The sequence below is a fragment of the Heliangelus exortis genome, chromosome 16 (genome assembly GCF_036169615.1).
Source record: "Heliangelus exortis chromosome 16, bHelExo1.hap1, whole genome shotgun sequence".
In the NCBI taxonomy this organism is placed as follows: domain Eukaryota; kingdom Metazoa; phylum Chordata; class Aves; order Apodiformes; family Trochilidae; genus Heliangelus; species Heliangelus exortis.
In genome coordinates, this window is record NC_092437.1 from 11,793,459 (window position 1) to 11,816,076 (window position 22,618).

Sequence of the window (22,618 nt, forward strand, 5' to 3'; positions counted from 1 at the left end):
ATGTCCACTCTACAACTAGGAACACACATTAAGCCAATTAGCCTTAATGCAAAGAGTAAACACACCCATCCTGACAGGACTGGGAAAAATTGCACGTCAAGAAGCCTCACTGGTGTCACATCCAGCCCACCAAGGTCTCCAAAGCCCATAAGCACCATGCTTGAGGTGCTGGTTTAGAAGTGACCACCTCTACAAAGGTGACCAGGGCCAGAAGGGATGACACAGGCTGCAAGAGAAAGCTCAGCACATCAGCAGCTGAAATGGCCCTTGTGCTACCAGTGTTCCAAGGAAGGACTTGGAGCCAACAGGAAGGTCTCCAGTGATTGAGGGCTGCTCTCTGCATAGGCACTAGAAGACAGAGATGCAGCTGAATCCTTGACCCAGGACCTCATAATATTAAATATGATACCTACCAAAAAGCAGTCAAGACAACCTCATCTTGAATGTCCTCTTACATAGAGGATACAACAAATACTCCCATGCACAGCAGCAAAGACCCTTGCTACTCCTATGCTGAAGAGATCTGGAGGTGAAGAGATACAGCATCAAGTATCCATAGCCTCAAGCCTAATTTTTTCTCTCCCAAATTAAAAAACATCTTAAGAGCAGATGAGAAGCTCCCATCCCTCTTTGAAGACACACAGGTAGCATCTAATTCCTGTTTACTTGGGGGACACAGAATACAACCACTGGACTTCCCTCTCTGAGGGAGAGCAGCAACACCACAGCTGGGGCTGCAAAATGGGAAAACAAACCACCAGTATGACCATTTTTTTAAGATTTGCTGTAGCTTGGTGGTTTTGGTTTTAAATTGGTTTAGGCAGCTGACCCCCCCCCCGTTGACCTGAACTCCTCTGGAGAGCAAAAAAAATTCCCCCAGATTTCTGATAAGCAGCAGGATATAAAGAAAAAAGTGTCACACCTTCTGATTTACAGCACTGCAATTGTAAAGCACAAATCCCCAGGAGATGCAGATCTCTTGGTGGAAAGAGAGACCCACAGGGCTGATTATATACAATTTTTAATGTGTCTCTCCATCCCACTGGAAAAAAGCACCGAATACACTTAAAAAGAAACAAAGCAGGGGGAAAAAAAAATTACTACCAGTTCAAGAAGTATTCGTGCAATACTGGTATTGCACGACACCTTAGGGAAATAAATATTTGTTTGGCCTTTTTCCAAAAGAGAAGTTTTTATAAATTTTCATGAAAATGTCTTAATTTATGGCAGCATGAGAGCAAAGGACGCGTGAATATCCCGCACAACAAGCTGGGCTCCAGGAGGGACTACCTCACTTCTAGTCCTTCCCATGGGAGAAAAGTGATCCCCATTATATCCCTAGGACAAAACAGCCTGAAAACAACTTCAAGACATTTATACTGGAGAAAAAGAGTCAAAAGATGCTGACACAAAGAGCAAAGAGCCACCTGGCCTCACTGGAAGCCTCTTTCAACTCATTCATCTCCCTCTTACCTCGGTGAATTTTAAAGCATTCACTATTTAAACCTGTCCCACCCAGGCTCTTTATTAAGCACACTCTGCCAGGCAAATTCCAGGTTTTACTCCCCACCCTATGCCTGAGATGGCCCGTTCAAGCATTTCCATATTTAAAGAAAAAACACAAAAATCTCCTTCCCTTCCCCTGAGCAGCCTGGTGGCACAGGAGGCAGGGATGCCCCATCACCCAATTTTCTGTTGCTGGGCAGGAGCCTTTGGGTGGAGCTATAATGGAAACTTTTGCAACCTTAACACCATGGTTTGTTTGTTTTGGGGTTTTTTCCCCCCCAAGCCAGTGCTAAAACACATGGGGGGCCTGGCTGGAGAGGCAAGGGCTGCACTCGCCTTCAGTAGGGGGAACATTACAAGAGCCATCACCAGAACTGAATGCAGTTTAGAAAGCTCCTTCTCCAATTCTTTTATTTCTTAAAAAAAAACCCAAATAAGAATGAGATGAAAAGGGAGTTCAGTTAAATGTCTCCTTATCGTGCATGTAGAAAAAGGAGAGGGTACTTTCACGGAGTGTCCCTCTGAAAAGGAAGGGACAAAATCTTTGAAACCCATGAGAACGTCCTCCACGCAGAGATGAGCCATCTGGTGACAACCCCACCACACCAGCTCTGCTCCTGTGCTCTGTGCCATCACCAGTCCCTCTAACTCCACTGCAGTCCTCACCCTACCAAGGCTTCTCTTTTTCTTTGTCCAGAAAGCAAAAAAGAGAAAAAATTAAAAACCAAAGAGAGAGAGAAGTACAAGACTTTTTGATTAGAAACATCACCCCACTCCTACTCAAGGAAGCAGAAAAATCATCACAGCTGCAAAAGGGAGAGATGCTGAAGACCTTCACCACAACCACCTGATCTCAAGCACCAGCAAGCAGGATCTCCAAATTAGCCTCTGTAGATTCATTCCACCTGGAACAGGTGCCCAAGTTACAAACAATCATTCTGGGCTCAGTTCCTCTTCTGTTAAAGCAAGGAGTGAGGCACCTCTGAGAATGATTCAGAGAACACAAGGGGAAAATCATCAAAGTGAGAACCTGGACCTTGCCCTGGGCTCAGCTCTCTCAAGCAAACCCCCTATTTCAGAGCCATGCCAGCTCCCTGCAAAAACAAGGGTGACAGTAATTTATATTAACAGTGTACAAGCCAAGGACCTCTCCACAGAATGAGTCTCCCTTGTGCTTCTATACACGCAAATCAGGTGCAAAGGACAGAGGGGAAAAAACAAAAATTAAAAAAACAAAACAAAAACCAAAACCACAAAACCAAACAAAACATACACCCCAAACCAAGCCAAAAAAACCCACCAGGAGATGGGGAACAGGGAGAGTGAGCAGCAACAAGCCAGCTCACATGGGATTGCTTGCAGAAGATGGGGGGCAGGGGGTAAGCAGGGCAGTGGTGTGGGGGATGAGGTTTGCTCCCATCTTTTGCTAGCACAGATTTCCACAGACCCACAGTTATTTGTTACTGCTCCCAGCAGTTTTTCCAGGTGAGCTCGGCAGGGAGCAGGCAGCCTAGTCCTTCGGGAGGGATGAGCCCCAGAGGGTCTTCCAGGACTCATCATTGCCAGGGATATGGCCCCACATTGGGGAGTACAAGTGACACACGAGTGTGACAGCCCCACACAGAGCAGAGGGTGGCCACCCAGAGGAAGGTCCCAGGAGGACCAAGCCACAGCCATGCCCTGAGAGCAATGCTGCCTCCAGACCTATCCCACCACACAAACTGCTTGACAAGGGACAAACACTGACCCGTGTCCCTGGGCTGTAAACCCAAGTTGTGGATAATTCCAGGAGCTATCAGACAAGCTGCTTTTACATAGTAACACCATAGTAACCCAGGCAGATGATAAAGCTTGCATACACAAGGGCACCACATTTTTGAAGGGGAGGAAGAGAAGGAATAAATAGAAAGAAAACCTTCCTGCAGAGCACAGGGACTAATTTGTATAAAGGAGAACTGGAGCTGTTTAAATCTCCCCCCCCTGACAACCCAGATGGCTCTTATCACCAACCCAGCTCACCTGCTCCAGGCACCCCCTCTCTGGGCTGCCAGCATCAGTCCTTGTATCTCCCCAACAAAAGGCAGCAGCCCTCCCAGGGCTGGCTTTGCAACAAGGATGCTATTGACAGAGACTCCTGAGAGACACTTCAGGGCTTCAAGTTACTATGGCTTTCTTACAGTAGCAAGAGTTGTGGAGGCTGAGCCCTGTCAGAAAAAGCTCTGCTAAACCCCCTCAATAATGTAATTAACACAAGCTACAGATTAGGCTCTATCTGAGGCAAAATGAAAGCCAATGGCCTCATCTTTCCCACCCCCAAAGGTGGGTCAGGGCTCTAAAACTGTGTGGGCATCTGTGTGCTGCGAGTTACTGGGATGAACTAACAGGAAACAATAAACAGACTGGAACAGCCTGCTCCCTCTTCTCAGCTACACAGCCCAAGTTGTAAAATACATCAAGGTCATCAACCCAATACAATTAATGCAAGTTATCATTAAATTGCTGGTTTCTTCTATGGTAAATAAAATGCTTTGATCTTCTGGTTGTAGGTTTTTTTGGCTTTGTGGGTTTTTTGTGTGTTTTTTTTTCTTCCTCCTCATCTCTTAAAGAGAAAATAGTTTAAAATAAGCTGTTCCACATAATTAAACAAACTTCTGGCTTCCTATCCGTCGAGAATCAGGACACTTGGCTGCAGCTAGAGTAGGTGGCAAGGCAGAAGAGCAGCAAAACCCTCCCTGCCCTGCCAGAACCATCTTCCCACACCAGGCAAAACCCATGGCCGGGCAGAGCCCACTCCCTTGGGGGGAGCAGAAATGAGAAAACCCACCTCAACTAGAACTTGTATTTTGCTTTTTTTCTCAGGCATATCAGAGCACCTAACAAGATCACACCTACCTCTCCCCTGAAAGTTTCCCATCTCATAACCAGAAGAGACCCCTCGGAGAAAAACCTTACTGCTTGAGTTTTGAGGGCACAAATTACACATACCCTCAACCCAAAACCCAAGGATGAGGTTTCAAGCCCCGAGCTGTGCAGTCCCTCCTCAGACACAGTCACAGAAGCCCCACACCCGAGGGGCTTGTGCCCACATCCCCCTTTCCCAAACGACTCTGCTCTCCAAAGCCACCGCTCAGCACCCTCCGGGCCTCAGCCCGCTGGCACCTGGCCACACGCCTGGCTGCCACCCCAAGAGCCCTGATTAGGAGCTGGCACAGCCCAGGCAGGACTTTACCCCGGCAGCCCCAGGGTGCGAGGTTAAACCTCCATCCCCAGCCAGGCAAGAAAAGCACCGAAGGGGAAATCGGGATGGAGCGATCTGGGGTTCAGTCCCAGCTCTGCCACGGCCTTCCTCGGGCACGTCCCTTAGCAGGGAGCCGCTGGCTGCTCCTACCTGTGTGATGAGGGAGATGCCGTCTGCTCCCAGCCCGCTGCACCCCAAGGTCGGGCACGTTCACCCCAGTATCGCTGCAACACCGGGAGCCACAAAAAGAAAAAAAAAAAGCCGTGACCAACCCCCTGATCCTCACCCGCGACGCGAGTGGGGTTTGCCGCTCCTCGCAGCAAGCTGCCAGGGAGAGCTGGAAAACCAGACTTGGCTTCCTCTGAGCACCCCGAGTAAAATAAAAACAAAAGCCCAGACCGGCCCGAGGAAGAGGCGGCCGGGCTCGGGCAGCCCTGGCACAGCTCCGGGCCGGCCGGCAGATTTTTAATTTAAATTATTTGAAAGCAAATGTTAATTGCCGGCGAGCCGACGGCAGCGAAGGGCAGCGAAGGGCAGCGCAGCTCAGCCCGACAGCCCCCGGCCCGCGGCAGGGCTGGGGCGGAGTGGGGCGGGACACACACGCGTGTCCCGACCCCCGGGTGGGTGCCCGGCAGCGCGGGGGAGGGCTGTGGAAGCGCCTCGTCCCTCCGCCCAGCCCCTGGCACCTGCCCGGTGTCCGCGGTCACCGGGAGCAGACCCTGCGGGACGAGGGGAGCGAGTGCGGGCGGGACCTCGGTGGTGCGGGGAGGTGAGGGTGGGGAGGCGGCGAGGGACCCTTCCCCGTCGCTCCGGGCTGTCGGCACTCACCCGCGGCAGGTCCCCGGGACGCCGTGGCGGCTGAGCTCGGTACGGTCCGGCGGAGGCCCCGACCCCGGCGGTGAGTGCGGGGCGGGCGGGGCTGTGGGCGCAGCGGGGCGGCCGGGCGGGCGCCGCCGGGCCCAGGCATCGACGGGGGGCGGGAGGGAGGGGGGGTTGGAGGGGTGGGGAGCGTGGGGCGGGCGGGCGGGCGCGACACACACCGGCATTAGCCGGGATCCATCGCGGGGAAGGAGGGGGGGTGGTGACGTCACCGGTGCGGGGCGGTGCGCGCGCTTGCGCGGGGCTCGGTTGGTGGCGGGGTGGCGCGCGCGGGGTGCGGGCAGGGGAGAGGCGGAGGGGGGCGGGAGGGCACCCGGGGCGGTGGGGAGGGGGCAGAGGGCAGTGGGCAGTGGAGGTGTGCGGTGTGCGGTGTGTACCGCGGGTGTGAGGTGTGCGGTGGGCACCGCAAGTGTGCGCGGAGCGGTAGCAGCGCGGTGGTCAGCAGGTGTCTGTCTGTCTGTCTGTCTGTCTCAGCCGGCTGCCCGCACCCTGCACCGGGGGGGGCGACAACGAGTGTGCACCCAGACGCGGGGTAGGGTGCAGGGGTTGCCCGTAAAAAAACCAAGGAAGACCCTCCCGGGTGTGGACAGCCCGCGGGTGGGCAGCTCTGCGCTGTGTACCAGCACCCACGGACACCCTGCCCCTTCCCTGCAGCTCCCGGCCTCTTCCAGCTCCACGTCCTTGGCTCCCCGGGGTGCGGGTTTGTTCCAGCCGGTGCAGGATGGAAGCTGCTGCGGCTCCGGGGCTCCAGCTGCGGGGGAACCGCTCCAGGCACTGCTGTGGTCCCCGGGCTGGAGAGATGCTCCTGGGGCGGCCAAACCATGGCACCCCCAGGGCTTTGGCTGCATTTAATATGTAGCATGTGATGAACAGGTTTGGGATCAAATAGAGCACCAAATATTTTTTAAAAAATAAAAATGTGTGGCTTGGAAACATTGTCTGTCTTGAAATAAGACTCCAGCTTTGGACAAAAGATAAAAGATTTTCCAGCTGCCTAAATGTGAACGTCATTCTGCTTTTCCTGGATTTGGAGCTAATGGTCAGACTCAGCTCACAGTTACGTTGGTGTAAATATGGTGACATTTATCTGAAGTTGTTGGTTTGAAAGTGTTGGTCTTGGCGGGATTATTGGCAACTTGGACAAAAAAGCTGAGGGCTCTCAGTTCGGAGACTCTTTTTTCAGGACCATTTAGTGCTCAGGGCTATCAGCTCTCCCAGTTTTAGAGCCTGGCTGGATTTCTCTGTGAGCCGTGGTTCTGTGTGGGAATTGTAGCTTTCTGGTTTTTCTTTTTAAGCAACCTTGAATCCTCTCTGTTTACGGAAGAAGTGTGAACTTTTAACAGGTCAGAAACTAGGAGCCGAATCAGCAGAGGGTGTTTATAGACCAGAACGGATGGTTTTCCACTGGTTCTGCAGCTGTAATTCAGTTTTTTCTATGCTTGGGACTGGTGACTGAGGATGGCATTTCCTCCTCTGCAGGCAAAATGGCTTCCCACCCACTCCATCACAAGCCAGGCCCATCTTTCTGGGAATGGGAACAAAGCAAACATAAAAAATCCCAGCACCGCTGTTTTCCTGTTGTCTTCCTGGCTCCAGGGCCAGCACTCGGACCAGCTGGACCTCCAGGAATTGTCACCATCCCTGAGGGAGCGGGACACCTGGGCTATGCTCCCTGTGGCTTAAAAGGGATGGGAATTTCACCCCGCCCAGCTGTGCTGACTCAGTGTTTCTGCCTCTTGTCCTGTTATGCTGAATCAATCCTTTCCCAAGACTCTGGAGCTCTTTTTTGACAAAGAAGAAAACGGGAGCCTTTGCCTGGCCAGCTGAGAGGGGCAGGAAGCTCCACCAGCCTTCCTGCCTTTTTACCTTTTGCATCATAGCCTTGGGTTCTGATGGCATCTTAGGGAAAACCCCAGCATAAGGGGGTCAGTGGTGAAGCTAAAGGATGGGAAGACTCAGAAATAAGCCTGGTGAGTGGCTGTCAGATTGTGCCCCACAGCAATGAGGTCCTGGAACATCCTTCTAGTCTGGGAAAGCAGGAGAACACAGCTCCCCGCCAAGAGGATTTGGCTGGTGGGCTTCACCCATCCACAGTGCTGGTGTCCCCAGCTGCCAGCTGAGCCCATGGCTGGAAGGATTGCTCCCAGCCCAGCCCAGCCCCAGCTTTGCTTGTCAGCACAGCAAGGCGAGACCCTTTCTGTGGGATCAGTTCCTCTCCTGTCTGGGAGAGCTTCTTGCTCCTCTGGGGCACCTCTGATGAGCTGAGCTGTGTCAGGTCTCAGCCAGCATGGAGGCAGGAGGGTTTGCTGGCTTCCTGGGTCTCTCTAGCAGATAGGTCATCCATCCTCCCTCCAGACATTTCACCCCAGGCCCATGAAGAAGCAGAGAGCAAGGGCTGATCCAAGGAGAAGTGTCCTGAGGGACTATTAGGCCTCTCAAAGGCAAGTTTGAGCTGGGAAAATCCCAGAGAAATAATCTGATGACCGAGGGAGGAGGCAAAACCTCCATCAACCCCCACCTTGGAGGCAGCTGAAGACTTGGCTGTGGCCTGGCTTATCTGCAGCAGCTGTTGAATTACAGAGAGGGGGAAAAACAAGCCTGTCTTTGACACAGCTTGTCCCCTCTCCCACCCTGAGACTGAAGACACGACTTGTTTTTTGTGGGACAGAGGAAAATTTAGGAGTCTTCTGGGCCGCCAGTGCCTGGGGTGCTCCCAACTGCCAAGTGTGATGGAGTTTTTCTGGAGAGGCACTGAAAATGCTGGGTTCGTGGCTTGCAGCACTGCCAGGGAGGAGGCACAGCAGAGCTTGCCAGGCAGCACCAGGGGCAGAGCTGGGGGGCCATGCTGGTACCAGTACCAGTACCCGGTGTGGGACACAGGCTGCCATCTGAAGGGGTGGGGAGCACCAGGGATGCAGACCACGGGTGTGAGCTTGGCTTTTCCATTGGAATGCAAGGAGCTGAAAGTGTTGCCTCTCAGTTGACCAATAAAACAAGCAGTCTCGTTTTGCAAAGGCTCATTGCAACCATCTGTGGGTTGGGGAGTTCCCAAACGGGGAGAAACCTCTCCCTGTTGGAGCAGCTCCTGGGGGGGGGGGGAGGATGCACAGGGAAATTGGAGTGTTCAGTGTTACAAGCCCAGGGGGTGATGGATCTGCAGGGCTCAGCTTCCAAAAGAAAGGAAGGGGGATCAAGAGGGGCATCAGAAGAGTTGTGTGGCTTTGCAGTTAAAAGTGCCTTAAGTTTTTTTTGACAAGAAGAATGGAAAGAAGAGGTAAGTAAAACACCCTGGGGCTGGATTGTAGGTTAGCAAGGAGAGGCATGGAAGTCACCGTACTGCTGGGGGGACAAGCAAAGCCTGGTTTGTCAGGAGCTGGGCATAAGGGCCAGTGGGAAAAGTCAGCCTCAGAGGGAGCTGATGGGGAATGCTCCTTCTGCAGGGTGCTGGAGAGCCAAGTGCTCACCCGTGTCTGGAGGGTGAGGGATTGGAGCCACAGTGGGGCTGAGCTACCTGTGAGCTTTGCCTTCCTTCTCCGTGCTCAGCTGAGGGGGCATTCAACTGGCTAAGGAAGAAAATGCCCTCTGCTCAGATGTCCTCTGTGGCATTTTATACCAGGCATCTCCAGCCCAGTTTTGTCCTTGCTTTTGTGTTCCAGCCCTGAGGTCTTTGTTCCAGCCTCGGGGTTTGCAAGGTGTAAACCACTGCTCTGAGTGAGAACCATGCCAGTGGCATCCCTCAGCACTAACCTGATGTTGTGACAAGGACAAAGCACCTGGCATGTCACATCCTGAGGTGTCTAGACTCCAGCAGGCTCCTTCCCCACAGGGTGTGAGTGTCTGGTGACCTGACCATGGTGACACCATGGTGGCAGCCACCCACCTCAGGCTTCCCGTGAGCCCCTCTGGGGTCAGCAGCCAGTGCTGCCTGGTGCCAGCCCACCCTCCTTGGGGACTGCAGCTGTGCCTGGCCACCCACAATAGCTGCTTTTGGTCCAATTTCACCCAGGGGTAGAGCTCTCAGAAATATGAAGCTGCTGGAAAACAGGCTGCCTTCCTTAACTGATTTGTCACAGTCTTTAGGGAAGTTCCCATATTGGGTCTGGGACCTGGTGTCCAGGCTGTGCTTGGCACAGGGGGATCTCTGTGCCTCCCACTCCCATCAGCCTCACTGGTATGGCACAGCTGAGGAAACTGAGGCACAAGGGAGGTAACACCTGGGAAGGAGCTCTGACCAACCTGAGTGCTTTGGACCTTTCCCCTCGGGGATGAAAAATGGGATGGGTGGGAGAGTTCTGGTTGGGGGATGCCCAGGGTGGGTGCAGCAGGCAGCTCCCTGGGGTGTACAGGGTGGTACAGCAGCAACCTTGGAGGATTTTGCAGGAGAGTGGGTGACATTAGCTGTGTCCCAGCCATTATTGCCCCACTCATCATACACCAGTAACTTCCACATCCCTCCCAGTCAAAATCTGGCCAAGGTGCACGCAATCTTACATCCAGGAGCAATTAAGTGAGCAACACAGCAATTATCACCCTACTCACCCTTCGTGGTCCTAGTCCATATGAACCTGTAGAAGTCCATATAGTCCTGTAGAAGAGGGAGAAATAAGCAGGCAGAGGTTTCCTAGCAGGACACTTCCCCCTCTGGCCTCGGCTCAGCTCCACCAAGGCCACATGAGGATGCTCTCCAGCTTTTGCAAGGCAGCTTTTAAAGGGCAAATCTTTCCCAGAGCTACACACAGTCTCTGCAGGCCCCTTTTCCAGAGGGCTCAATCTCCCCTGGGGTCCTGAGAGCTGGAGCTTTTTGTAGAGTTTGTACCCTGAGATCTGCTCTGGGAAATGCAAGGACTGTCTGGAAATTCCTGCCTGCTGGGTCAGGCTGCAGTGGCCTTGTAGAATGGGGGGTTGGAGAAGAGGGAGGAAGGAAGGAAGGGTCACCACCAGTGAGCACCACTGTGCTGGGAGCAAACAAGGTGGCTGCAATGAGACCCAGCTGCTCCCTGCAGGTGTCACCTCCCTCCCCAGATCCACCCACCCAGGAGCCCTCATAGGCTCAGCAAGAGGCAGGGGTGGTGATGGGTGCTCTTTGGGACACCTCCCCTTGCTCAGGTGAGAGGAAGGAAGCTGGAAGGAGAGGAGGAGCTGAGGGTGAGGCAGCGTTACTGCTGCCAGAGAGCAGCTTCTGGGCTGAAGAGGTTCTGGGGTTCTGCAGCTGCCCAGGTAATGGGGAAAGTCCTGGGGGAGGTGGTGGATGGGGAGTGGGGCTGTGCAGGGGGGGGAGGGCATCCTGCTTGGGGGGCTTGTGCCATCTCTGAGCAGAGTGGTGTTAGTGAAAGGTCTGCTGTATTTTGGGAGGCTTTTAGCTGGAGAGGTGGGTGTGAGCTGTGCTGCCTCCCTGGGGCAGGATTGCTGTTGTGGGTGTGAAGGTCTCTGGTGATCCTGCTGTGTCTGGGCTCAGGGGAGGGCACACCCCATTCCTCTATAGGGTTTATTTGTTGAACATGGCGTTCTGTCCCTGAGGTATATTTGAAAACCCTTTCCCCTGCCTCTCCACCTCTTAATCGCTCTCTAGAGTGTAACTTACCCTTCACCTCCATAGCAGACCTGCTTCATCTGCGGGGGGACTGGGAGTTGGGAGAAGTCTGAGCCTCTTTGTCCAGCTGTCCTGAGTCAAACCCCCATGGACTCACACTCCCTGAGCTGAAAGCTCTCCCAGAGCCACCCTCTTCCTCCTGCCTGGGAGTTTCCCTATGCACTTTTTCAGGTTTGTCTCAATGTCCACCCCAGCCAGGAGCCCTTCGGTGCTGCTCTGGGAGTATCAGGGCCAGCTGGATGGTTTCTCTTCTCTGAAAATACAACCCCCCCCCCTTTCCAGCCAGGAGCTCTCTCCTGTTTGCTGCCAGCCCCTGTAGCACGGTGGGAAAGGCAGCTGGAGGGCAGCCATGCCTGGGAATGCTGGGCTCAGCAGGCTGGGAAGCAGCCCCGTGACCCTGGTCCTGCTGGCAGCAGAGCTGATGGAGGCACCGAAGCTTCGGGAGCTGGGCAGAGCTTCCCTCCCCCCCCACCCCTCCCCTCCCTTACCCCTTCTGGGGGGAAGTCTGGATTTTGGGCTCAATCCCAGGTCTCGGGGAGAGGCAGGGGGGGATGCAGTGTGGAGCTGGGACTGTGTCTCCCCATGCAGACAGTCTGCCCGGAGGAATGTCTGGGAATGGGATGGGGCTGGGCTCCTGCAAAAAGGAGAGAGGCTTGGCGCCTGCTGGAGCTGAGGGCTCGTCGGGTAGCACCTGCCCTTTGTCCCTTTGGGTAAGGAAGTGACTCTCATGACCACCCCTTGTGTTGGGTGTGTGGTGGGGGATGTGCTGAGAGCCCCCAGGGATGACCACGCTGCTGGCACAAGAGGTTACCTTGACTTCATCTGTGGACTTTCTGAAGTGGTCACCCTGTGTCCTCACCCTCTCTCTGGAGCACAGGGGGCTGGGGAAACTGGGCCCAGCCTCTGGTGTGATGCAGACACCCAAGACCCTTGTCCTGCTGATGCCAGGTGCTGGGCATGGAGCAATGGGCTCCTCCAGCCCAGGGGACAGGAGAAACACCAAGACCCAGACACAGGTCCTCAAGAAAATGCTCCTGGGATTTGGTTGCATTGAGCAGGAGGCATCTGCCAGTGGTGGGCTGCAAGAGAATTGTTTGGAGTCCCTGTGCCACCTCATGTGGCCAGAGGCATGGCTGTGCTGTGAGTCCAGCAGGGACCACACTCCACTCCAGCACAGTGGAGAGGAACTGTGTGAGCAGCTGGAGAATGTTAGAGGATGAGCAGGAAGCAGGCAGGGCTTTCCTTCCATGGGTTCTTGCTAATGAAAACCAGGAGCTGTTCAGCCTCGGAATGCCTCACAATGCCTTGTGAAAATGGCATTGCAGAATCCTGGGATTCCCTGGGAATGATGGTGTCAGGTGCCCAGCCATGAAGGCCAGGAGGTTCTGGAACAAGGGCTGTGTCTGGGTGATCAGCAATGCCTCTGTGCCTAAGTGGGATGTCTTCCCCTCTGAGTGGGAAACCCTGGGTGTGGGCTTGGTTGAAAATGAGCAAATAGTGGGTGTAGCAGCTCCTCAGACTTCCCACCTCTCTGGCTGCAAGCTTTTTTTTAATGGTTGTCCAGGGCAGGAGGTCTCCTGCCAGCCAAATTCTTGTTTGAAGAGGATGTTGACAGCCTGCTTGCAAAGTGTTGCTGCGAGGCAGTATTTGCCCTCTTGGGGCAAACATGATGGTGTCTCCCAGGGACAAAGGACTCTCTCCTCCAAGCTGGATGGAATAACTGGTGTCCTGGCTTCTGCCCTGTTCCCTGGTGCTCAGAGGGGCCCTGGCTGGTCTCCATCAAGACCTTTCATGTGCTTGCCTCAGTTTCCCTAGAAGCCTACATGTACCCCTTGAAGGGGCTATGAAATGCCTCTCCTAGAATAAACTCCCAGGGCACTGAGATGCTGGAGCCCTCTTTTCCTCCTGACTCCACTCCCATTTCTTGTTTGCAGTCTCAAACAATGAACTACATGGGGCAGCTTGCTGAGACTGTCTTTGTCACTGTGAAGGAGCTGTACCAGGGCCTGAACCCCAGCACCCTGACAGGCTGTATTGATGTGGTGGTGGTCAGGCAGCCCGATGGTTCCTTCCAGTGCTCCCCGTTCCACGTCCGCTTCGGGAAGTTGGGTGTCCTGCGCTCCAAGGAGAAGGTGGTGAGTGGGTGCCTGCCCTGGGATTGTGCTTCCTCGCTGGTCTCTCCAGACCTAGGATCTTCCATAAGCTGGGAAGAACTTTGAGAAGAATGGGAGCTCTGCTGAAACTGGTGCTTGTCAGTTTTTTGGAGGGAATGCCCCAAATGGAAGCCATCCTCTTCCAGGGAGGGATGTGCTTCCCAGGGGAACTGGGAGAGGGTCCCTTGCCTCAAAGGCTGGGTGGCTGTCAGGCTTTGTGTCCTCTCCCTGGGGAGGTGCCTTCCTGAATGCTGACAGGTGAGTGGGTTCAGTGGCTTCTTCTGCCCCTTGCCAGGTTGACATTGAAATCAATGGGGAGGCTGTGGACCTGCACATGAAGCTGGGTGACAACGGAGAGGCCTTCTTTGTCCAGGAGTTGGAAGAGCATGAGGTTGGTGATGTAGAGGTGCTGTGTCTTGCTGTGACCACTTGGAAGAACAGGATTGAGGTGGAAGGACCAGATTTGGACTGCTCTTCTGCCCCAGAGTGACTCCATTATCCTCTCTGATGTTTTGAGTGTCCACAAAGGTTCCTGCTCAATGGACCTTGCAACCGGTGTGGAGGATCCAAGCAGTGGAACACCCTGAGAGGGAGCATTAGACCAAATATCTGCATCCCAGACTGTCCTCCCTCCCTGGACATGGCTTCTGGCCAACCAGGCAGATATCTTGGAGCTTGGCCTCTTGGGGGATCTTGTGACAGGGATGAGCACAAGCCAGATGCTGTGGCAGACTGCCTGCTCTACTGGGAAGCAGGATGAGACCAGTTGTGTCTTCCAGAAGCCTTGGCAGCTCTCTCCCAGGCTGACTTGTGATTGTTGCTAGCTTGGGCTGGGTTTGAGATCAGAGAGGACTCTAGAGACAAAGCCCATTTGCAACCTTTGCAATTCTGGTCTCATGGTGCCACCTCCTGCCTGCCTCTCCTTGTCCATGTTAAAGAAATCTTTAGCTTGTGAATGGTTTTGGTTTTGTTGGGTTTTTTACCAGCATGCTGCACATAAAAAGCCTCTCCTTTTTGGGTTAGCCACAAAATCCTCCACGAGCTGAGGATTTGGTGGTGGTTGCACTGGTTGCTTATGTTGCACAGGAGGCACCTATGAGCTGCTGGCCTGAAAAGGAGGATGCTGGAGCTGAGGGGCTCTTCCATCCCTGTTTCAGAGCAGCATCCCCTCCCACCTCTGTACATCCCCCATCCCCAGGGAGGAGAGCCTGGAGGAGGCCTCTCATGGGCAGGAGCCCTCCAGCTCTGAAGCCACCCAACGCAAGAGGAGGAGACGCAGGAGGAAGCCCAGGAGAAAGGAGGTGTCAGACTCTGAACTGGAATGCTGTGGGGACACCAAAAGTGAGATGTCCATGGAGGAGCCATGCAAGCTGCCAACAGCCAGGTGAGCAGCTTGGTCTGGGAAGGGAGATGTGGTGGGTCAAGCCTGTAGGTTCACTTGGGGATGTTTAGCAGTACTGAACCCTGGGGAAGTGTTTTGGGTCGGAGCCCAGTCTCCTGGGGAGCAGAACCCCAGTGGAAATGGTGACGCTGGGTATTGCCAGCTCTGCAGGTGAGGATGCTGGTGCCCAAGAGCAGTGTAACTGATCTCCTTCCTCCTTTGCAGCCATCCTGAGTATTTCTCCTTCACTGATCTCCCCAAAGAAGAAACTGGGTCATTGCAGTCCCCAGTGATACACCCTTACTCTGATGGGGAGCTGACCTCTCTGGACAGGTGAGGGACAGAGCCAAGGCCATCTGCCTGGATTTGGTGAGAGCAGGGGACGTGCCCTGTGGCTGGAAAGGGATTTGGGACTGTTGGGAGAAGAGGGTTGATCTGACCTAATGGTGGCTGAAGAAAAGATGAGAGCCAGTGGGGGACACTTCTGGCCATGGTCACAGATGCAAGAAGCCTTGTGCACAGGGATCTCCTGTCCCTGCTGCTGAGCTGCTTCTGGGCAGCTGATGGCATTGGCTTCCTTAGATCTCAACTTCAGATCTTGCTCATTTGTAAGCCAGACCTATAGGGCAGAACAACCCTATGGGAAAACAACCTTACAGGGTTCTTGGCACTAAATGTCCCTACAGTGATAGGAAAGAATGGGCCTGAGGGGTAGGTAAGGTCCAATGTTCCCTTCTCTTCCTGTAGCCCCACCCTGAGCCATCCATCTTCTCCCAGAAGTGACTCTGAGCTGGAGGTCAGATCTCAGGAGGGCTTTGCTCTTGGGGCTGAAGCCCACATGCAATGGAACTGGGGAAGGCTCCCTCAGGTGAGTCTCTGCTCTTACTTTTCTCTAATAGCTGGTGGGAAGGGGGGGATCTGAAAGCCCTGCAGAAAGTGGAGAAGGCTATGGCCAGGTAGTCTTAGAGGAGTTGTTCTTTTCTGCCTGATGCTTTGGGCAACCTCCCATCCTCAGACCTGTTCTTCTGCTTCCTTTGAGATGAATAAATTGGAACAAGATGAACCAGCCATGTTCATGAAGACCTTTGCTACTACTGTCTCTGTGACACCAGCAACCCATCTTGTTGCCACCTCTGGAGGAGTGGGAGGAGGTCCAAGCCCAGCAGGACACCAGGATACACCTTGCTCCTCTGCTGTGCCTATTGCTGAACCAACACCCACACCCCAGGGTGGGAACGGAGTCCCCAGGCTGAGGGATGTCCCCCTTCCTGAGGGGTCACAGAGCTTGTTGAAGGGCTCCTCAGCCCCACAGGAGAAACAGGAGGGAGCCTGGACTGTTGAGCCAGAGGTTCAGCCAGATGTGGAGCCCCCTGAGGCAGCTGCTGCTCTGGAGCAAGTGGGCCTTGAACCCCAGCTGGAAAGCCAGAGGAAACAAGGTGAGAGGGTGACTGGTGCTGCTGGAAGCACTGCTTGAGCCCAGAGATGTCTCTGACTTGGGTGAATGGCCAGGTTGTTCATTCAGTGTAACTCCTTCATGACTCTTGGATACTCAAGATACTCAACGTTTTCTTTGCCCTCTTCATGTGCTACCAGCTTCTTGACTTTGAAGGGACATTCCTCAGGTTTCCTCCTTTCAGTGACCACCCAGCTCCCCAGGAAGTTTTCTTGCCTGACATTTCCTGAAGTCCATCCTTGGGCATCTCTCCTTTTGCATGCTTAGAAGATTTCCCAGTGTAGACCATGCCTTAACTTGAAGTGTCTGGCAGCCCCTCATGTGACAAGAAGTCAGGTGAAAAATCACTCAGAGAAGCATGCATGTGTGTCCTCCCTTGGCAGTGTATTTCAGGGCTTTCATCTTCTTACCTGTCTTAAACAGCCTCATTCTTCTGGCATAAATTCAGAACAAAATAATTTCTCTGAAGAAGAGATGTCTGGGGTCCCTTACTGTATGAAGTGGGAGATCAAAGTGTTGTCTTGCATGGCATCAACTTCAGATTGTCACAGCAGAACATAGGCAGGACTTTGGCCTGTCCTTTGTGTCCTCTTGGCAAGTGGTCTCATGGCAGTGCAGGTGTTTTGAGGTCATTCTCTCGCTGTTGACTTCAGGCAGCTTTTCAAGCAGGAGAAGAGATTCCCTCCTTGTATGATAGAGGAAAGTGCTGTTAGCTTTCTCCATAGATGCTGAGGTGGTTGGCAAGGTGGTTCAGCTAAGCTCTCTCCCTTCTGTCTGTGCATTGAGGATCCACCAAGAGAAGTCCTCACTTGGGCCCCAGTGACATTTACCTGGAAGATCTCTCCAAGCTGGATGAGGAGCAGGTAGCTCTCTATTTCCCCAGGAGGTACGGATTGCCCCAGCTGGCCAAGCTCAGACTTCCTTGAGCAAAGGATGGATAGATGGATGTACAGCTCTTGTCTGATGTTGCCTCTATTTCTCCCCTTGCTGGCAGTGACACAGAGCAGAGTTCAAAGCCTGTGGCAGACCCCAGCATCCCTCTGTGTGTCCAGCTGCCACCTGATTTGCCTGCTCACAGCTCCATGGACTCTGGCTCAGATTTGATGCCCACACTTGCCCTGTCTCTGTGTGGAGGCCTGGGGGACAGCAGGCAGATCTCTCAGGGTAGGTGAGAGGGGAGGGGGAACCTGCTGTCCTGGAACTCATTGTGTACACCAGTAGCATGACACAGCCTCTGTTCCACCAGAGAAGTTCATGGAACACATGGTCTCCTACCAGCAGTTTGCTGAGAATCCAGGACTCATTGATGACCCAAACCTGGTGATACTGATCAACAAAAAGTGAGTTGCTTGCTTTCCCTGCTGCTTCATCCCAAGATGACCACTGTGGCCACTTTCCCTAAGGAAACATTCCTGTTGGAGTGAAGCTTCATCCCAGACAGTGATGATCCCACAGTAGCTGTGGGAGGGGAACTTCTGGCCACACTGCAGAATGGTGATCTGGAAATAGCCCTCACTCCAGGAGTGGTGACGTTTCCATCCCTCTCACTTCTTCCAGGTATTACAACTGGGCAGTGGCTGCTCCCATGGTCCTGTCCCTGCAGGCTTTCCAGAGGAACATTTCTGAGGTCAGTAGCACAACGTGTTTTCTGGCCACACTTCTTGGCAGGGTTTGAAGAGTGCAGTGGGGCTGCAAGAGGCCAAGGTGTCCATCTGGGGCTTTGCAGGGAGTCTGAGGCATAGCTGAACATTCCATTGCCCTAGAGGTACCTCAGGGTGGATTTTAGATACCTGGGTACCACTGATACCTGGAGAACAGAGATTTCCTTGTCAAAAATTTTGTGTTTTCTGATGGTTGTATCTGTGCAAGGCTAACCAGAGCCAGGAGCCCTGGCAGTCTGGAGGATTTGAGACTGCATGAGCCTGTTCCAAGGCTCTGTAGACCTGGCTGGGATTGTATGAAATAAGGCATCCCAGATCTTTTTTCCAAGATGCATGTTGGAAATGAGTTCTTGTACCCTTCACCCTCAAACCATCTCAGCTCCCAGGCAGAAGTCAACACATCTTATCCTGTAAATAATTATGCAAGGGAAACCCTACCAGGTAAGGCTCTTTTGAGCCTGTTGGCAGCTGAACCTCCCTGGGCTGAGGACTGACTACATCCCATGTTCTGCCACATTCACAGAGTGCCATTGACCAGCTGGTGAAGGAGAAGATGCCCAAGAAAGGCAGCAGGTGGTGGTTTTCCTGGAGAAGGAGGAGAGAATTCCCAGCAGAGGAGGTGTTTGCAGGGGTGGCTGTGGGCACAGGAGTAATTTTGGTGGCTGGCAGGGGTGGGCAGCAGAGTCCTGGGCATGGTCTGAGAACAGAATATGAGAGCAGGCCTGAGAGACTTGGTGGCAAGATGACTTCTGTAATGCCCAAGCAGTGTTAACAAATGTTACCAAGAATTGGTAATGCTGGCAAGTGGACCCTGTGTCCCCCCTACCACAGCCCAAGCACCACATGTGCTTGCTGCTCTCCCTGGCCCACCACAATGTGAGATTGTGGTGGTTTTTCCATGGGGTGGTGCTCTCAGGAGGGCAGGGACATGTATTGTCACCTCTTCTGGTATTGCTGATTCAAAGCAGCCCCTCCTTCTGGCCCCGAGGTGCTCATGACACTTCTCTCTGTCTGCAGCAGTTGAGGCCAGGGAACACCAATGTGGGGACACTGCAGGATGGCTCTGCCCAGCAGAGGTGAGTCCCTCTCTCCCAGGCTGTCTTTGGGAGTCTGTGTATGCTCTTGATCTCCTCTCCTCCTAAATGACCAGCTACTCCCAAGTCTAGCAAAAAGCTCTGAGGTTCTGGCTGACCCCACTTCAGCCAAACTCCCCCATGGCTGCTTCCTGATGTGGGTTGGTTGTTGTTCTGGTCACCTCCAGATATCCCTTGGTGCTCATGGGGAAGGCCACGGTCTGCAGAGGAAAGCTAATGTGTTCTTCCCTTCCTCATGCAGGCAGGAGGAAGAGGTGTCATCCAGTGATGAGGATGGGGACACATTGGCAGTGGATGCCTTCACACAGAAATCTCAGCCAACCTACAAGAAATCCCTGCGACTCTCCTCTGAACAAATCGTGCGTGCTGAACTCCTCCTTCCCTGCCTGCTTCCATGTGTTAGGGGTGAGACAACCCTTTAACAAGGGTTTCTCTGTGCCTGACCTCATGTTTTTATTAGGCCAGCCAAGTATTTTGCCCTGGGTGCCCGCCCTTTGGGGGTCTCTGGTCTGGCCAGGTGGTGGTCTGTCCTCTGGCAAGCCTTGGGGTGGTGTGAATTGGGTCTGGTTGCACCTCTTCTGTCCTTCCCCAGGGAAGGCTGAATCTGCAGGATGGCCCCAATGAGGTGGCATTCAGTGTGACAACTCGGTACCAGGGCACCTGCCGCTGTGAGGCCACCATCTACCTATGGAACTGGGATGACAAGGTGGTGATCTCTGACATTGATGGCACCATCACCAGGTAAAGGGCTTTTCTCCTACCCCACATCCCTGCTCCCCTCAGTCTTTTCAAGGCTTGTATAAGCAGTCAGGAGGGACCATAAACCACATCATCCTCTGGATACCCACCAGATTGGTCAGTCCAACCTGCTCTCCATTCCTTCTAGGTCAGATGCTCTTGGGCACATCTTGCCACATCTGGGAAGAGACTGGACTCATCATGGGATTGCTAAACTCTTCCACAAAATCCACCTGTAGGTATTGGATCAACAGAGGCCAAGGGGAAGTGGGGAGGATGATGCAGGAGAGAGAGAGACAGGGTTGGGGCTGTTACTCGCCCATGTTGGCCAAAATAGGTTTTCTGGTGCCAGTTGCTGCCTGGATGTGTGTGCAGGGGCTTTCCCTGGGAGCAGCTGCTGGTGCTGCCCTCCCGTGTGTCGGTGGAGGCTTTGGGGAGATGGAGCAGAGCTCAGCAGGAGATGGGATGGCACAGGCTGACACCTCAGAGGCACAGCTCGATGCCTTTGGGTCGCTGTGCAGCTGTGGCTGGGGAGGGGGGGTCCAACCAGCGTTTGGGTGCTGGTCACCTCTTTGGGAGCCCAGATACGTCCCCTCCGAGCCTGGCTTTCGGTTCCCTCACTGTCATCCGTGGCCGCTAAGAGGCACTGTGGTTCCGCGGATGGCTCGGCCCGGTCCGGGAGGGGCGGCACGGCAGTCCCGGGGTGTTGGGGCTGCCCTGGCTGCCTCCGGCCACCGTGTCCCCCTGCCCGAGGTGCCCATCGAGCCGTGCTGGCTGCTGGAGGTCTATTTGGAGGAGCAGGAGGATGGATGCTTTGCCCAGGACCCGGCTCAGAGGGGTTCCCTTTGCTCCCTCCAGGAACGGCTACAAATTCCTCTACTGCTCAGCCAGAGCCATCGGCATGGCAAACATCACCAAGGGTTACCTCAAATGGGTCAACGAGCAAGGCTGTGCCCTTCCCAAGGGCCCCATCCTGCTCGCCCCCAGCAGCCTCCTCTCTGCTGTCCACAGGTACCGTGTCCTCTCCCCCTCCCAAGCCCTGCACCTCTTGTGCCCGTTTCCCAGCTGGATGCTGAGGGATGCCTCAGCCTTAAGGCCAGAAGCAGTTGAAGGCTTCTTGGTGCAGGACACCCCCCATGGGAGGCAGCAGGGAGGCAGATTAGCTCCTGCCCTCCCTGGAGCTTCGTGGTGAAGCTTCTGCAATGCACAAAATCACTTTTGCCCTTCGGACCCCTTCTGAAGGTAGTCCTGGCCCCCTGATGCCAACTGCTGCTCTGTGCATGTGTCTTGTGCTTCAGGGAGGTGATTGAGAAGAAGCCAGAGGTGTTCAAGATTGCCTGCTTGATGGACATCCAAAACCTCTTTGCCCCAAAGCTGCCCTTCTATGCAGCCTTTGGGAATAGATCCAATGTGAGTGGGTCTCCTGGGAAGGAGGGAGAGAGAGCTCAGGCTGGGGACAGTGGTGGTGCCTTCCTGCAGCTCTCACAGCTTGTTGGCTTTCCTGGGGCAGGATGTCTATGCCTACAAGCAGGTGGGCCTGCCAGAGAGCCATATATTCACCGTCAACCCCAAGGGAGAGCTGATCCAGGGGCTCACAAAGAACCACAAGTCAACGTAAGTGACCTGCTTGTTCCTCTGCACCTTTTGGGTTAACCTAGCTTTAACCCAGGGAAGCCTTTCATAGGACAGAAAAAGTAAACTAAACCTCACTGTGGCTTCTCTCTTAACCCTGTAGGTACGAGCGGCTGTCAGAGGTGGTGGAGCTGATCTTCCCTCCCCTGGGGCAGAGGGGGAGCATTGCTCTGGTGTGTCCAGAGTACAGCCACTTTGCCTACTGGAGACCTCCACTGCCTGCTGTTGACTTGGATGTCTTCTGACCCCCCCCCTTTCCTGTGGACGTCTGACCCAGGGCTCTCCTGTGTGTCCTCTGCCAGGACTGGATGCTCCAGGCACCTCCTTCCTCTTTGCTGCTCAGGCATTTTGCACTTGTAATACGGGGCATGTTCTGCAATAGAAATGCCCATTCTCAGGGGGCTAAAGAGGGGTAAGAGGGAGCTCTGACTGACAAAAGCTCCATTTACTAAGATGCAATAATCTGGGTCTCCTTAATATTCTCATCTTCAAAGTTTGACGCTCTTTTTAAAGTTGGTGGTGGGTCACTGTCTTATTTATTGATGAGCTGCTGGCATAGCTGTTACTACCTCCAGTATGACCAGTGTTCCCAGTGTACCTGCAGGTTTTGGTAGCTGATGTGAAGCTGTCCTGTGGCTGAGCAACTAATTGAGGTGGATGGAAGCTGTTGGGGTTTTGAGTGTTCCTCACTAATAGCAATAAACAGTCTCTTCACCCAGGCTGCCTCTTGTCCTCTGCATGGAAATGGGTATCAGGGTCCATGTCTTTTACAAACATGGGTGGGTTTATCCTGCCAAGATGGCTTTTAAAATTTTATTTCCTTTGTTTTCTTTTTCCCTACTGACTTCAGGTGATGCTGCAAAACAGTCTTAACACGAGAAGCCAACCCTGGCTTTGTGTATGTGCACAGGGGGCGGAATTTCTCCTGCCAGGAGCCTGCCACAGCCTTGTGCCAGGGCAGGACCTTGTTCCTGTGCCCCTGTCCTGGGCAGCTGTGGTGCAGCAGGCTCCTGCCCCTGCTCCAGGAGCTCTTTGCTGTAATTACAGAACACTGTGGGCAGGAGTCTGGCATTCAGCTTTTCCTTCCCTGGTCACTGTGTCTGTAAACTTTCTCCCCCTAGTTTGCCTGCCCCCTCTTTTTTAACTTGCCTCCTTGCTCTAACTCCCTGCCTTCACCCCACCCTGGGCTTATGCTGCTTTCTTTAAAGCCACACAAGTCGTTTTGATCCTGGAAACCTCAGCAAAAAATACTTTATTTTTATTTTTCCTTTTCAGTACAGTCTTTCAGCTTTC

The 22,618-nt window shown here is 53.8% G+C and overlaps 2 protein-coding genes and 1 long non-coding RNA gene across 29 annotated transcripts in view; 2 read left to right on the forward strand and 1 right to left on the reverse strand.

The window, feature by feature from the left end:
- Nucleotides 1-5,721, reverse strand: part of ZHX3 (zinc fingers and homeoboxes 3) — a 44,715-nt gene extending 38,994 nt beyond the window's left edge. For 17 of the 27 annotated variants that reach the window (XR_011729113.1, XR_011729112.1, XM_071760052.1 and 14 more), the window contains exons 1-2: nucleotides 5,573-5,721; nucleotides 4,895-4,968 (exon numbers count right to left, since the gene is read on the reverse strand). The gene's annotated coding sequence lies outside the window, so the exon portion shown is untranslated. Of the gene's footprint in view, nucleotides 1-4,894; nucleotides 5,019-5,572 lie in introns of those variants that run through there. The other 10 variants (XM_071760051.1, XM_071760050.1, XM_071760048.1 and 7 more) reach the window with 4 other exon arrangements.
- On the forward strand, nucleotides 5,496-6,556 carry LOC139803680 (uncharacterized). Its single transcript, XR_011729114.1, has 2 exons — nucleotides 5,496-5,611; nucleotides 6,278-6,556. It is a non-coding gene; the product is annotated as an uncharacterized lncRNA (long non-coding RNA).
- A 4,052-nt stretch (nucleotides 6,557-10,608) lies between these two features.
- Nucleotides 10,609-22,028, forward strand: LPIN3 (lipin 3). Its single transcript, XM_071759883.1, has 20 exons — nucleotides 10,609-10,840; nucleotides 13,148-13,348; nucleotides 13,662-13,757; nucleotides 14,524-14,750; nucleotides 14,973-15,080; nucleotides 15,495-15,615; nucleotides 15,787-16,183; nucleotides 16,987-17,086; nucleotides 17,195-17,364; nucleotides 17,447-17,540; nucleotides 17,758-17,827; nucleotides 18,385-18,492; nucleotides 18,879-18,937; nucleotides 19,197-19,314; nucleotides 19,548-19,696; nucleotides 19,842-19,928; nucleotides 20,552-20,704; nucleotides 20,992-21,103; nucleotides 21,204-21,307; nucleotides 21,429-22,028. The coding sequence occupies exons 2-20, from the start codon at nucleotides 13,157-13,159 to the stop codon at nucleotides 21,568-21,570; spliced, it is 2,607 nt and encodes an 868-aa protein (XP_071615984.1). The 5' UTR covers nucleotides 10,609-10,840; nucleotides 13,148-13,156; the 3' UTR covers nucleotides 21,571-22,028.
- The last annotated feature ends 590 nt before the right edge of the window (nucleotides 22,029-22,618 follow it).